The sequence below is a fragment of the Triturus cristatus genome, chromosome 1_1, assembly GCF_964204655.1.
Source record: "Triturus cristatus chromosome 1_1, aTriCri1.1, whole genome shotgun sequence".
In the NCBI taxonomy this organism is placed as follows: domain Eukaryota; kingdom Metazoa; phylum Chordata; class Amphibia; order Caudata; family Salamandridae; genus Triturus; species Triturus cristatus.
Genome location: NC_140579.1, coordinates 38,224,245 through 38,237,391, shown reverse-complemented (window position 1 = coordinate 38,237,391; position 13,147 = coordinate 38,224,245). Strand labels below are relative to the sequence as shown.

Here is a 13,147-nt window from a genome sequence, read left to right as displayed (position 1 = left end):
TTGCTCTGCACACGCCACCCGTGGACCTCCTGGTCACTAACTGAAGTTAGCTCCTTGTAGGCCCAGCGATTCTAGAGGCCCTAGGCCTTTTCCCTTTTCTGTTCGTGGTACTTATACCACTATTTTAGTATATGGTTTGAGCGGCCACCAGGGCCTATCCATATAAAGTGCAACTTCTGTGTATTCTACTGTAATCTTGTTTGACGATTTGTGCTCCTGTGCTCATAAAGAGACTAGGGGTTACTTTGAGAAATAAATACATATATATTTTGAATATATATCTGTGTGGTGTCCTTTCATTGGTATAAAAGGGGGTTACATTTGGTAAAACAGCTGGCTTAACACGCTTCACGAGTTTAGCCTCAAAGACTGCTTAGCCTACGCTACCACTAGGGCAGCTAGTCCGAAAAGGTTGACTTACAACCACACCATAAGGGTTGCTGGCATGGTACAAGGTGATCACTTTAACTAGTGAGCATCATATACCAGGCCAACTTCTCACAATAGGTATTTGGACTTCTGCAGTGATGTGTGTCCTAATGGAGCCTCAAACACTAAAATCTTTGTTACAATTTAGCTACAAGCTGTAATCTATAGCCCCTAGACACCTACGGAGAGAGTGCATGTTACATGCGTGCTACATTTAGATGAGCATGGTGTGTGTCTATTGTGATTTAATGTATGGGGACAGGAGTCCATTTTGGATCCCCTATGTGTGAATAGTACATATGATGGAGGATGGAGGTACCTGCCAGATAGGGAGGTAGATTGTGGAAACCTTCTTCAGGTCTTTGAAGCGGACCAGACTTTTGTGAACGGAAAGGAATGAGGGAGACAAATGATGCTCTGAAGGTCATTCGCTGTTTACTTCCTGCATTCTTCATCCTCAGAAGAATTAATGCAGTTCTGTGTAGCAGCTGAGAGGGAAGGCCTCTCTTCTGAGCCTTTGTCTCAGTTTCCTCTGTCACGGCACACCCAGCTCCACTCTCTCTTCCTGCCAAGATTGAGTGACAAAGACTTTAACCTGACCAGTCCGTGCTAATAAATAAAATGTCAGAACTCCCTGAAGCCAGCTCCAGAGATAGAGCTCTTGAATTGTCATCTACATCTAAAACAAACTAGGACAAATACTAGTAAGAAACCCAGGTCACTGTGCCAGGAGTCTCTTTGACCAGTGACAAGACCCACAAAGCACTGATGGAGATAAATAGCGTAGAATTTTAGAGAAACATGTAAATAAGAAACAATGTTTTTTAGGTATAAAAAAACTCAATGTTTACTAGAAGGAATATGCTACTTACCAGTATGCATCTGTTCTTGGCATGTAGAGCTGCAGATCTGTACACTTTTGCATAGATCGCCATCTGGTGTTGGGCCCGGATGTTTGCAGTTTGTTTTTCTTCTTGGACTGTCTTTGGAAGTCACGATTTCGGTGACTCCTCCTTTGGATCGTATTGCGCATGGGCTTCGACTCCATCCTCAGATCGTTTTTCGCCAGTAGGGAAAGATGGAGCGTAGTAACAACAGTGAAGAAACCCATGTGTGTTGTATCTAAATAAGATAGACTGCAACAAATACAGGTAGCCGGGGAGGTGGGTGGGCGTGTGTAGATCTGCAGCTCTACATGCCAAGAACAGATGCATAATGATAAGTAGCATATTCCGTTCGAGGCATATGAGCTGCAGATTACACACTTTTGCATAGACTATATAGCAGTTCCCAACCTTAGCGGCGACCACCGGTATCTGTTGCAGTGGTTTGAAATAGTGTTTTTAGTACAGCCTGGCCCACACTAGCTTGTTGCTTGGTTTGCACATCTACACAATAGTGTTTAGTGAAAGTGTGTGGTGTTGACCATGTAGCTGCTTTGCAGATATCATCTAATGGGATGTTCCCTAGAAAAGCCATGGAAGCCCCTATCTTCCGTGTAGAATGGGCTTTAGGCGGAACGGATAGCGTTCGTTTTGCTTTGTGGTAGCAAATCTGGATGCATTTTACAATCCACCTAGCTATCCCTGATTTTGAGATGGGGTTGCCGTTCTGTGGTGGAGAGAAAGAGACAAACAGTTGTTTGGTCTTTCTGAAAGGTTGTGTTCTTTGGATATAGCAAAGTAAGGCTCGTTTGACATCTAGCGTGTGTACAGCCCTTTCTGCAACGGTCTGAGGTTGCGAGAAAAATACTGGTAATTCTACAGATTGGTTTAGGTGAAAAGGGGAAATGACTTTAGGTAGGAATTTTGGGTTGGTACGGAGAACAACCTTGTTCTGGTGCATTTGAAGAAAAGGTTCTTGTATGGTAAGTGCTTGTATCTCACTGACCCTTCTAAGGGAAGTGATGGCTACAAGGAAAGCTATTTTCCATGTGAGGAATTGCAGTTCGCATTTATGCAAAGGTTCGAAGGGAGGCCCCATCAGCCTTGTGAGAACAATATTTAAGTTCCACACAGGTGAGGGTAGTACTCTGGGGGGAATTATTCTTTTGAGGCCTTCCATGAAGGCTTTAACACCTTCAGTGCGGCGCGGATTTCCAGCGCCGTGCTGAAGGTTCGTTGCGTGGGCGGGGCCGTGACGGAGCGGTTCCGTCATGCGCACAGCGCGACCGTCGCGCATGACGGAACCGCTCCGTCACAAGCATCGAAGGGGTTAATGGCAGGTACTCTGAAAAGTGATAGCTGCTGCCTGTTTTGTAAGGAAGCTGCAATTGCTGCAAGGTGTAGCCGAATGGAGGTTTAGGCTAGATTACACCTTTGTAGGTGGAGTAAGTAGCATATGATGTGTTGTATAGACGTGTCTAGAGGATTAATTGTGTTGTTATGGCAATAAACAACCAATCTTTTCCACTTGGCAACGTAGCAGGCTCTAGTGGTAGGGCGTCTAGCTTCTCTGATGACGTTCATACAGTCAGGGGGAAGATTTAGGTACCCGAATTCTAGGATTTCAGGAGCCAGATCGCAAGGTTGAGCTGCGCTGGGTCCGGGTGTTGGATCTCTCCATGGTTCTGGGTTAGGAGGCATGGTGAGAGGTGTAGCTTTTGGTGTGGTACTACTGAGAGTTCAAGCAGCATGGTGTACCACGGTTGTCTGGCCCACGTTGGAGCTACTAGGATTAGTGTGAGGGAGTGCTGTTGTAGCTTTCGCACCACTAATGGAATGAGTGGGAGAGGCGGAAAGGCGTACGCAAATCTGTCTGACCAGTACATCCATATCGCATTGCCTTTGGACAATGGGTGTGGGTATGTGGCGGAGAAGCTTGGGCATTTTGTGTTTTCGTGGGTGGCGAAGAGGTCTATCTGTGGATTGCCCCACATTTGAAAGAACGGATGAAGAACCTGTGGGTGAAGTTCCCACTCGTGGATCTGTTGTATCTGTCTGCTGAGCAGATCTGCCACGGTGTTTTGGACTCCTGGGACATGTTGAGCTAGGAGAAAGATTTTGTGTGGAATTGCCCATCTCCATATGCTCTGTGCTAATTGAGAGAGCTGTGGAGAGTGTGTGCCGCCTTGTTTTTTAATATAATACATGGCCGTCATGTTGTCTGTGCGAATGAGGACTGCCTTGCCTGCAATCCGTGGTTGAAAGGATTTTAGGGCTAGAAAGATTGCTAGTAACTCCAGATGGTTGATATGGAGTAACTTTTGTTGCGGTGTCCATGTGGACTGCACTGTGAGGTGTAATAGAGGAGCTCCCCAGCCGGAGAGCGATGCGTCCGTTGTTAGTATTATTTGGGGAACCGGGTCCAGGAACGGTCGACCTTTGGAAAGGTTTGTGGTGTTCCACCACTGCAGAGAGCGATGGGTGCGACCGTCTACCAACACCAGATCTGTCAGTTGTCCCTGGGCCTGGTTCCATTGGCGCGCTAAGCACTCTTGGAGTGGACGCATCTGGAGTCTTGCGTGAGGCACTATGAAAATGCAAGAGGCCATCATCCCTATCAGTTGCATAAACACTCTTGCTGGAAGGGAGTGTGAAGTACGAATTTGTGTTGCAAAGCCTGAATGCTTGCAATCCTGGCCGGATTGGGGTAGGTTATTGCTTTTGAGGTGTCTATGGTGGCACCGAGGTATTGTTTTATGTGGGATGGTGTTAGCTGGGACTTTTGGTGGTTCACCGTGAAGCCTAGTTGGTGAAGTAGTTGGATTGTGGTGGCGGTGTGGTGTACACATTGGTTGTATGAAGTGGCTTTTATCAGCCAATCGTCCAATTATGGGAAGACGTGAATGTGTTGTCTTCTGAGGTGTGCCGCCACTACCGCTAGGCACTTGGTGAATACCCGTGGTGCTGTTGTGACTCCGAATGGGAGCACCTTGAACTGGTAGTGTTGTCCGTCCACTACAAATCTGAGGTACTTTCTGTGAGCATGGTGTACTGGAATGTGGAAGTATGCGTCTTTTAAGTCCAGTGTGGTGAGGAAATCGTTCTGGGAGTGGAGCGGAAGTACCTGCTGAAGCGTTACCATGTGAAAATGGTCTGAGTGTATGTATGTGTTTAGGGGCCAGAGATCTAGAATAGGTCGTAGAGTCTCGTCCCTTTTTGGTATTAGAAAATATAGGTAGTAGACCCCTAAATTTTGTTGAGTGACGGGAACGTGTTCCATTGCCTGTTTTTGTAGGAGGGAGATTACCTCCTGCTTTAGTAATGTGGAATGTTATTGTGACATTGGGCGTTGCCTGGGTGGAATGTTTGGGGGGGTAGACGTTAATTCCAGGCAGTATCCTGACCAAATAATTTGCGTCACCCATTTGTCTGAGGTGATGGTCTCCCAGACATGAAGGAAATTTTGAAGTCTACCCCCGACCGGAGTGGGATGGTCTGGAGGGAGCGGGGGGAAGTCATTGGGTAGGCGGTGTGGCAGAGCGGGCGGTATTTGTTTTGCATCTGCCTTTATTATTGTTTCCCCTATAGCCGCCTCTTTGATAACCCCTTGGGAAGGTAGACTGAGTGGGGGATTTGTAGGAAGTGGACGCGGTATCTGAGGAGTAGCCTCTAGAGGTACTTCGAAAGGAAGAGCGGCGAAAAGAGCGCCTAGGAGGGTGTGACTGTAGGGCTCCCACGGACTTCGCCGTATCCGTGTCCTTCTTCATTTTTTCCAGGGCCTCCTCTACCTTTGGGCCAAATAGGTGTTCCTGGTCAAAGGGGTGTTTAAGGATGGAGGCTTGTACCTCTGGTTTTAATCCTGATATTCCTAGCCAAGCATGGCGACGGAGGAAGACGCTAGTATTAATGGCCCTGGAGGCTGTGTCTGCTGCATCTAAGGCACAGCGTATAGAGGTGTTAGTGATTGTCTTACCCTCTTGAATTAATTCATTGGCCCTAGTTTTATATCTTTCAGGGAGGTGGTGCATTATGGTTTCTAATTCATCATAATGTGCCCTATCATATCTGGCCAGTAGCGCTTGGGTGTTGGCGATACGCCATATATTGGCTGCCTGTGACGCAGTGCGCTTTCCTGATGCGTCCAGGAGCTTTGACTCTTTGTCAGGTGGTGGTGCTTCGCCTGACGCCTGGGAATTTGTTATTTTTCGTGCAGTGGAAACCACTAGGGAATCTAGTGGCGCTGGCCCTTTGATATATGTAGGATATGTGGGGGCAGCTTTGTATTTTTTTTCTATGCGTGGGTATATGACCCTGGCCCTAACTGGGTCTTTAAAAACCTCTGCCGCATGCTTTACCACCCGCTTAAGCATAGGTAATATGGAGGTAGACCTATGTGTGGTATCAAATGTGTCGATGAGGAAATCCTCCTCCACGGGGTCAGTGTGCAAGTCTACCCCGTGATAGTGTGCCACCCTTTGAAGTAGATGGCAGAACCCTAATGAGTCTTCCGGTGGAGATGGCCTGGAAGGGTAAAGGTCATCTTGTGGGACGTCGGGGATATCTGGGTTATTGTAGTCGTCCCATGGGTCTGGGGATCCTGTAGGGGTGGGGTCTTGGGGCACATCCCCTATAACCTGATATGGGTCCCCCTGATCATCATCGTCTGGAGACGGGGTAGGAGATCGATGAGGTGGGGGTGGAGAAGGCGGAGGAGGTGGAGGTGGAGAGGGTGGAGGAGGTGGAGGAGGTGGGGAAGGTATTCTGAAAGGAGAGGTAGCAGAGTCCTTCCTCTTTGGAGGTGGAGGCGGAGCCGGTTTGTCCAAATATCTCTTTTTGGAAGTGAGTGCCAGATGTCCAGTTTTTGGATCCTTGGTGAGAGTTTTTTGCAAGGGATCCGGTGTAAATAGTTCCTGTGAAAGTGTTTGGGCCGTCGGCGTCGAAGGCGTCGGGACCGATGTCTTTTTAGGCTTTTCCGTGCCAGTTTGCTTAGCACCGGGCTTGGGAACCTCCGATTTCTTGGTCGGCGCCGAGATGGGCTTCGACTTGGAAGTGTCGGTGCCGAGGGCCTTATGGGGTTTGGTCGGTACCGAAGATGGCGTCGGTACGGAAGAGCTGGTTTTCGACCCCGAGGGCTTCGGTGCGGAGCTCGGTGTCGAGGTAGAGGCCAGTTTCTTTTTCGGTGCCAAAGTGTGTTTCTCGGCAGCGCTGGTAGGCTGGCACAAGCCCGAGCCGCCGGAAGGCTTACTTGGCTTCTTCACCGGGCCCGAAGGTGGGGTGTGTGAAGCAGTATCTCTGGTCTTGCTTAGGACCGGAGGCGAAGGCGTGACCGAAGCCTTTTTGGGTGTTGGCAGGGGTGTGGGGGGGGGGGGTATAGTACTCACGACCCTCTGCGCCGGAGTGATGTCTTCCACATCTGACTCGTCGGCCTCGGAAGCACTGACGAGGTCCTCTTCGGTGCGCTGCTGTCCCGGATCTTCGATGTCGTCTTCGAAGATATCGACTGGAACGGAGGTCGAGGAGTGTGCCATGTTCCTTCTGGCTCTTCGGTCCCGAATGGTCTTTTTCGATCGGAAAGACTTACAGGCCGGACAGTCTTGAGCCTCGTGTTCAGGGGAGAGGCAGAGGTTGCATACCTCATGAAGATCGGTGTGGGGGAATTTGGACCCACATCGAGGGCACTTCTTGAATGGAGTTCTTTTCATCAGCCGGGACCGGAGCTTGGGTAGCCCCAAAGGCCGCCGTCGACGACTGGAACCGAAGGTTTGCCGATGAGAAGGTGTGTTGATTGAGGAGATCGCGATCGAAACAATACCGCGATGTGGGGTGAGGATTCCGCGTCGATCGTCGAACTGGAAACTGTTCGGAACCGGAGCGCGAAGATTACATCCGTGCCCAATGGCGGAAAAAAACAATCTGAGGATGGAGCCGAAGCCCATGCGCAATACGATCCAAAGGAGGAGTCACCGACCTCGTGACTTCCAAAGACTTTCCAAGAGGAAAAACAAACTGCAAACATCCGGGCCCAACACCAGATGGCGATCTATGCAAAAGTGAGTAATCTGCAGCTCATATGCCTCGAACAGATATTTTTCTTTGAAACATTCTAAATCATATCGAACCTAAAACACCACTTACATCTTTGATGGTCATGAATTACTATGATAGTCTTATGTTCAGCTCTTCCCAAAAGCTGTGATGTCACAGAGTATTATATCACAAATTCTGGTCCTCGAGGTGTAGTCATTTGTTGTGAATCAATATAGCAACTACAGTGCACACGAGGTTCACAGTTGTAAACACTGAACCAGGTCCAGAGCTAGGATGCCTGACTGCCGCTTCCTTACAGGTGAGGGCAACCTGGAAAGAACCCCTGCAAGCAGAGCTGTAGGCTGCCGATAGAATAGAAGAGCTGTTGGCTGCCTATAGAATAGAGGAGCTGTCGGCTGCCTATAGAATAGAGGAGCTGTAGGCTGCCAATAGAATAGAGAAGCCTTCTGTTGTAGGGCACTTCTCCCCACATCTGTGTATGGTCTATTGAAAATCTAAGATAGCAGAATTACTGACTTAGTGGGAAGTAGCAAGCGCAGGACCCCTATCATCAGATAACCCAAACATATAGGACCGTTTGAGTTCAACAACAGGTCATGGGCCATCGTCCTCAACTGACACAAGAGGTTCATCACCAGGTCAGGAGTCATCTTCCTGTATCTGTAAGAGAGGCTACATCAAAAGGTCACGGGAGAGCATCCTAGACTGAGTCGCAAGGTCATATCAACAGGTCCGGGTCCATCATTCTAGCAGGAGGAAAGGGTGGCCCTCTCTTGTGAGACGGATGACCCTCCCTTGGACTGTGGGTCTTACTGGACCCATTTCATTTCTCATCACTGACACAGAACTATGGGCCAAACATTATCTACACTGGTGGTGAGCTTGATTCCCAAATTGGTCACAAAGGGAAACATAGCTCTACTATCTATTATTTTCCTTAAAAGCAGAAATGGCATTTGAACGTGTGCTTGGATTAACTGGTAAATTACATGTTTATAGCAACATTGACAGGTCATGGTCATTATAAACTACTTCAACTTAGACTGTTTTAGAACTGGCTGTGGAACCAGAGAGGGATGATCTCTGCCACCCTCGGAGGGATGCTCCCTGTCGGCCTCGGAAGGATGCTCCCTGTCGGCCTCGGGGGGATGCTCCCTGTTGCCTTCTGAGGAATGCTCCCTGTCGCCCTTGGAGGGATGCTCCCTGTCGCCCATGGAGGGATCCATGGAGGGATGCTCCCTGTTGCCCTCGAAGGGATGCTCCCTGTCGCCCTCGAAGGGATGCTCCCTGTCGCCCTCGGTGGGATGTTCTGGATGCTCTCTGTCACCCTCATCTAATGCCCTTTACATGGAGCTATTTCTCATGAAGCTTCTGGGTTGTAAACTAATCAGCCTATTTGAGCAGAGCCTCACTGTCAAAAGTGATAGCTTATGACCACAATAAGGAGGTTTATACCTCTAATCCCACCCTAAGCCAAATTGGTGAGGAATTTAATTGTCTTTCACGGTTTCATGAGAATCCAGTTATAAATCAAATTTCTTTTGCTGCCGGGCAGCAATTTGCAGACATTCATGACACACACTGAAATATGACCAAGGGTTGCCTGCGATATAAAATTGTCACTCTTCTTCAAACTAAAGCGTTTTCTGTGGCAATCTTTATCTGGGGCGGGATATAAACAGTGAGCTTTTCACTACTTATTCCAAATGCCTAGTTATATAGCTGTTCACCCTAACACAAGATCGGTGAACGCAAACGTAAGTGGTCATCTGTCTCAGGAAAAAAGTAACTGCTTTAGAACAGAAATATTTTCAAACTTCTTAGAAAAGGAGGAATTCGGTTTTTTTTCAATTCTCTAAGATGCTGGCTCAGCTTTTTTCACAATTTGCTCTTTCATTTCCATGTTAATTACTTTCACTGGAATTGCCTGGTGTGTTGCATTAACAACTACCTCTACAGCCTCCTCATTTCAACTGATGCCACACCCAACCATCCGCTCACCACACAGAGCACCACAGCCACCATGAACTCCATCCACTCTGGAGCACCCAAGGACCCCTGCCCCCACCACCTCTATTCTCAACACATTCATCACCACAGCCACCTTTACTGATCAATGCAAACATGCAGAGGTCAGACCGCCGCTCGAGATACCCTCCGCCGACCCCAGCAAACTCAAGAACTACCGCCCCATCTCTCTGCTCCCCTTCCCAGCCAAAGTCCTTGAGAAGGGGATCAATCACCAACTCACGAGCACCTGGAGAGCAACAATCTGCTGGACACCTCCCAAACTGGCTTCTATGCCAACCACAGCACCAAGACTGCCCTGACCACCGATGACAGTAGGTCCCTCCTCAACCGTGGGGAGACAGCGGCCGTGATCCCACTCAACCTCTCAGCAGCGTTCGACACCGTATCTCAAGACAACCTCATCAAAAGAATCCACCACATCTGGATCCAGGGAGATGCCCTCAAATGGATCACATCCTTCCTCACAGGACGAACCCCACCCTGTTCAACACGTACATGACGCCTTTGGCCGACATCGTCAGAACCCACGGCCTCAATGTCATATCCTACACAGACGACGCCCGGTTCATCCTCTCGCTCACAGAAAACCCTTCCACCACCAGGACCAACTCCCACAACTGCATCACGAGCATCACCGACTGGATGACGACCAACTGCCTGAAGCTCAACATGGATAAGACGGAAGGGCTGATATTCTGGGAATAACACCTCCCTGTGGAACGACACCCGATGACCTTCCTAACTCAGACGCACACCCACACCGACAGACCACACACGCAACCTCAGCATCACCCTGGACAGCAAACTCACCATGAAAGACCAGATCAATGCAGTCTCCTCCGTCTGATTGCTCACCCTCCACATGCTCCAAAAGATCTTCAGATGGCTCCCCATCAACACCAGGTAAGCTGTCACTCAAGTTCTAGTCACCAGCTGGCTGGGCTACGACAACCTGTTCTACGCAGGATTCATCATCCAAATCCTGAATGGATTCCAGACGATACAGAACTCAACTGCCAGACTCATCCTGGACCTTCCTGGGAGGAACCACACCCCACAACTCAGGAACCTCCACTGGCTCCCCATCCGTGAAAGATCCCAATTCAAGATGTTGACCGATGCCTATAAGGCCGTCCACAACCAAAGGACCAGCATACATCAGCCTGAACTTCCACCAACCCTCCAGACACCTGTCCTGCACCTGCCTCGCCATCGCTCACACTCTCCACATCCACCGAAGCAACAGTGGAGGATGTTCCTTCTCCTACCTCACTGCAAAGTCCTGGAACAACCTCCCCTGCACCTCCGAACATCATCCTCTCTCCCTGATTTCAGAAAAGGAATCGAGACCTGGCTTTTCAACTGATCCCAGCAAGAGCCCAGTGCCTGGATACCCTCACGGGTGATTAGCCGCGCTCTACAAATCCAAGTAGATTGATTGATTGATTGATTGATTGATTGATTGATATCTCACCTTCAGGAGTTCCCAAGCTGGTTCCTCGCACTTCTTTTCTATCACTGTTATCAGGGCGTTGAGAGAGGTGATTTGATTGGACAGTTTGGTGATATTTGCATTTTCTACCATGGTAATTTTCTTCTCCATCTCCTCCAGTTTTTCACAAAGTGTTTGCTCGTGTTCTTTCAGGAGTTGCCGCAGTTTTTCAAACCCAGATTCAATTTTATTCTTCTCAGTTCTTAACTTGTCCTGTCGTAAGCAAAGACACAAAAGCTGGTTAGATATTAAAAAGGTCAGGGGGAGGGTCGAGGGGTGATGGTTACTTTAAAAAACTCAGAACACTAGCGTGCTTCTCCCAATTTCTGAACTGCAGCCTCTTACTACCTTCATTTTTACTGTCTTACATCCTTCTCCCACTCCTGCCCTCCCCCTGTCCTCAGACACCTCAAGAACTGTAGGGAGATCAGAATTTGTGAGGCTGCAGAGACATTAGATCCATGAAGAAAGTGCAAGGAAGCGAACCCACCACTGGCAGAGACAGTCAAAGACCTAGAGACAGGCTGAGTGGAGACTGGCTGAAGTCAAGTGTGAGTGGATGTGACTAGCACAATAGAATGTAGATGAGGGGGGGGGCAGGAAGTTTGAGCCCTTGGGATGAAAGAGAGGATGTAGGTGGTGTGCAGGCTGCCCCTGCCCTGCCAGGACACTGGAAATGTGCGTTCAGAAGGAGATGCACAGGGTGTGTCCTACTAAGGAACTCATACAGAGTGAGGGGGAATCACTGGTGTGGTTATTTCCCATTCAGAATCATAAAAAAATGATGCGTATTCTGTTATTGAATGGAGAACTACCAGATACATCAATGTTACTGCACTGGTTTCTGTCAGCAATTCAGCAATTCCTATAGAAGATGGGTGAGGAGGGTGATTACAAATCTTGTCCTATCCCAAGATAGGAGCCTGTGTGTTATCAGATGAGGTACGTCACACTGTAGCTTAGAGCAGGAGCCTGTGTGTTATCAGGTGAGGTATGTCACACTGTAGCTAGGAGCCTGTGTGTTATCAGGTGAGGTATGTCACACTGTGGCCTAGAGCAGGAGCCTGTGTGTTATCAGGTGAGGTGCGTCACACTGTGGCTTAGAGCAGGAGCCTGTGTGTTATCAGGTGAGGTATGTCACACTGTAGCTAGGAGCCTGTGTGTTATCAGGCGAGATATGTCACACTGTAGCCAGGAGCCTGTGTGTTATCAGGTGAGGTTTGTCACACTGTAGCTTAGAGCTGGAGCCGGTGTGTTATCAGGTGAGGGATGTCACACTGTAGCTAGGAGCCTGTGTGTTATCAGGTGAGGTGCGTCACACTGTGGCTTAGAGCAGGAGCCTGTGTGTTATCAGGTGAGGTGTGTCACACTGTAGCTTAGAGCAGGAGCCTGGGTGTTGTCAGGTGAGGTATGTCACACTGTAGCTTAGAGCAGGAGCCTGTGTGTTATCAGGTGAGGTATGTCACACTGTGGCTTAGAGCAGGAGCCTGTGTGTTATCGGGTGAGGTTTGTCACACTGCAGCTTAGAGCAGGAGTCTGTGTGTTATCAGGTGAGGTACGTCACACTGTAGCTTAGAGCAGGAGCCTGTGTGTTATCAGGTGAGGTACGTCACTCTGTGGCTTAGAGCAGGAGCCTGTGTGTTATCGGGTGAGGTTTGTCACACTGCGGCTTAGAGCAGGAGTCTGTGTGTTATCAGGTGAGGTACGTCACACTGTGGCTTAGAGCAGGAGCCTGTGTGTTATCAGGTGAGGTATGTCACACTGTAGCTAGGAGCCTGTGTGTTATCAGGTGAGGTTTGTCACACTGTAGCTTAGAGCAGAAGCCTGTGTGTTGTCAAGTGATGTATGTCACACTGTAGCTAGGAGCCTGTGTGTTGTCAGGTGAGGTATGTCACACTGTGGCTTAGAGCAGGAGCCTGTGTGTTGTCAGGTGAGGTATGTCACACTGTAGCTAGGAGCCTGTGTGTTGTCAGGTGAGGTATGTCACACTGTGGCTTAGAGCAGGAGCCTGTGTGTTATCAGGTGAGGTGCGTCACACTGTGGCTTAGAGCCTGTGTGTTATCAGGTGAGGTACGTCACACTGTGACCTAGAGCAGGAGCCTGTGTGTTATCAGGTGAGGTACGTCACACTGTGGCTTAGAGCAGGAGCCTGTGTGTTATCAGGTGAGGTACGTCACACTGTAGCTTAGAGCAGGAGCCTGTGTGTTATCAGGTGAGGTACGTCACTCTGTGGCTTAGAGCAGGAGCCTGTGTGTTATCAGGT

At 49.0% G+C, this 13,147-nt stretch overlaps 1 protein-coding gene across 2 annotated transcripts in view; it reads right to left on the bottom strand.

Moving 5' to 3' along the window:
• LOC146869285 (E3 ubiquitin-protein ligase TRIM39-like) overlaps positions 1-13,147 on the bottom strand; it is a 114,558-nt gene that overhangs the window by 84,798 nt on the left and 16,613 nt on the right. For both annotated transcript variants that reach the window (XM_085646989.1, XM_085646994.1), the window contains one exon: positions 10,867-11,097. In XM_085646989.1, the coding sequence (XP_085503115.1) occupies positions 10,867-11,097 (231 nt within the window). The remainder of the gene's footprint in view (positions 1-10,866; positions 11,098-13,147) is intronic.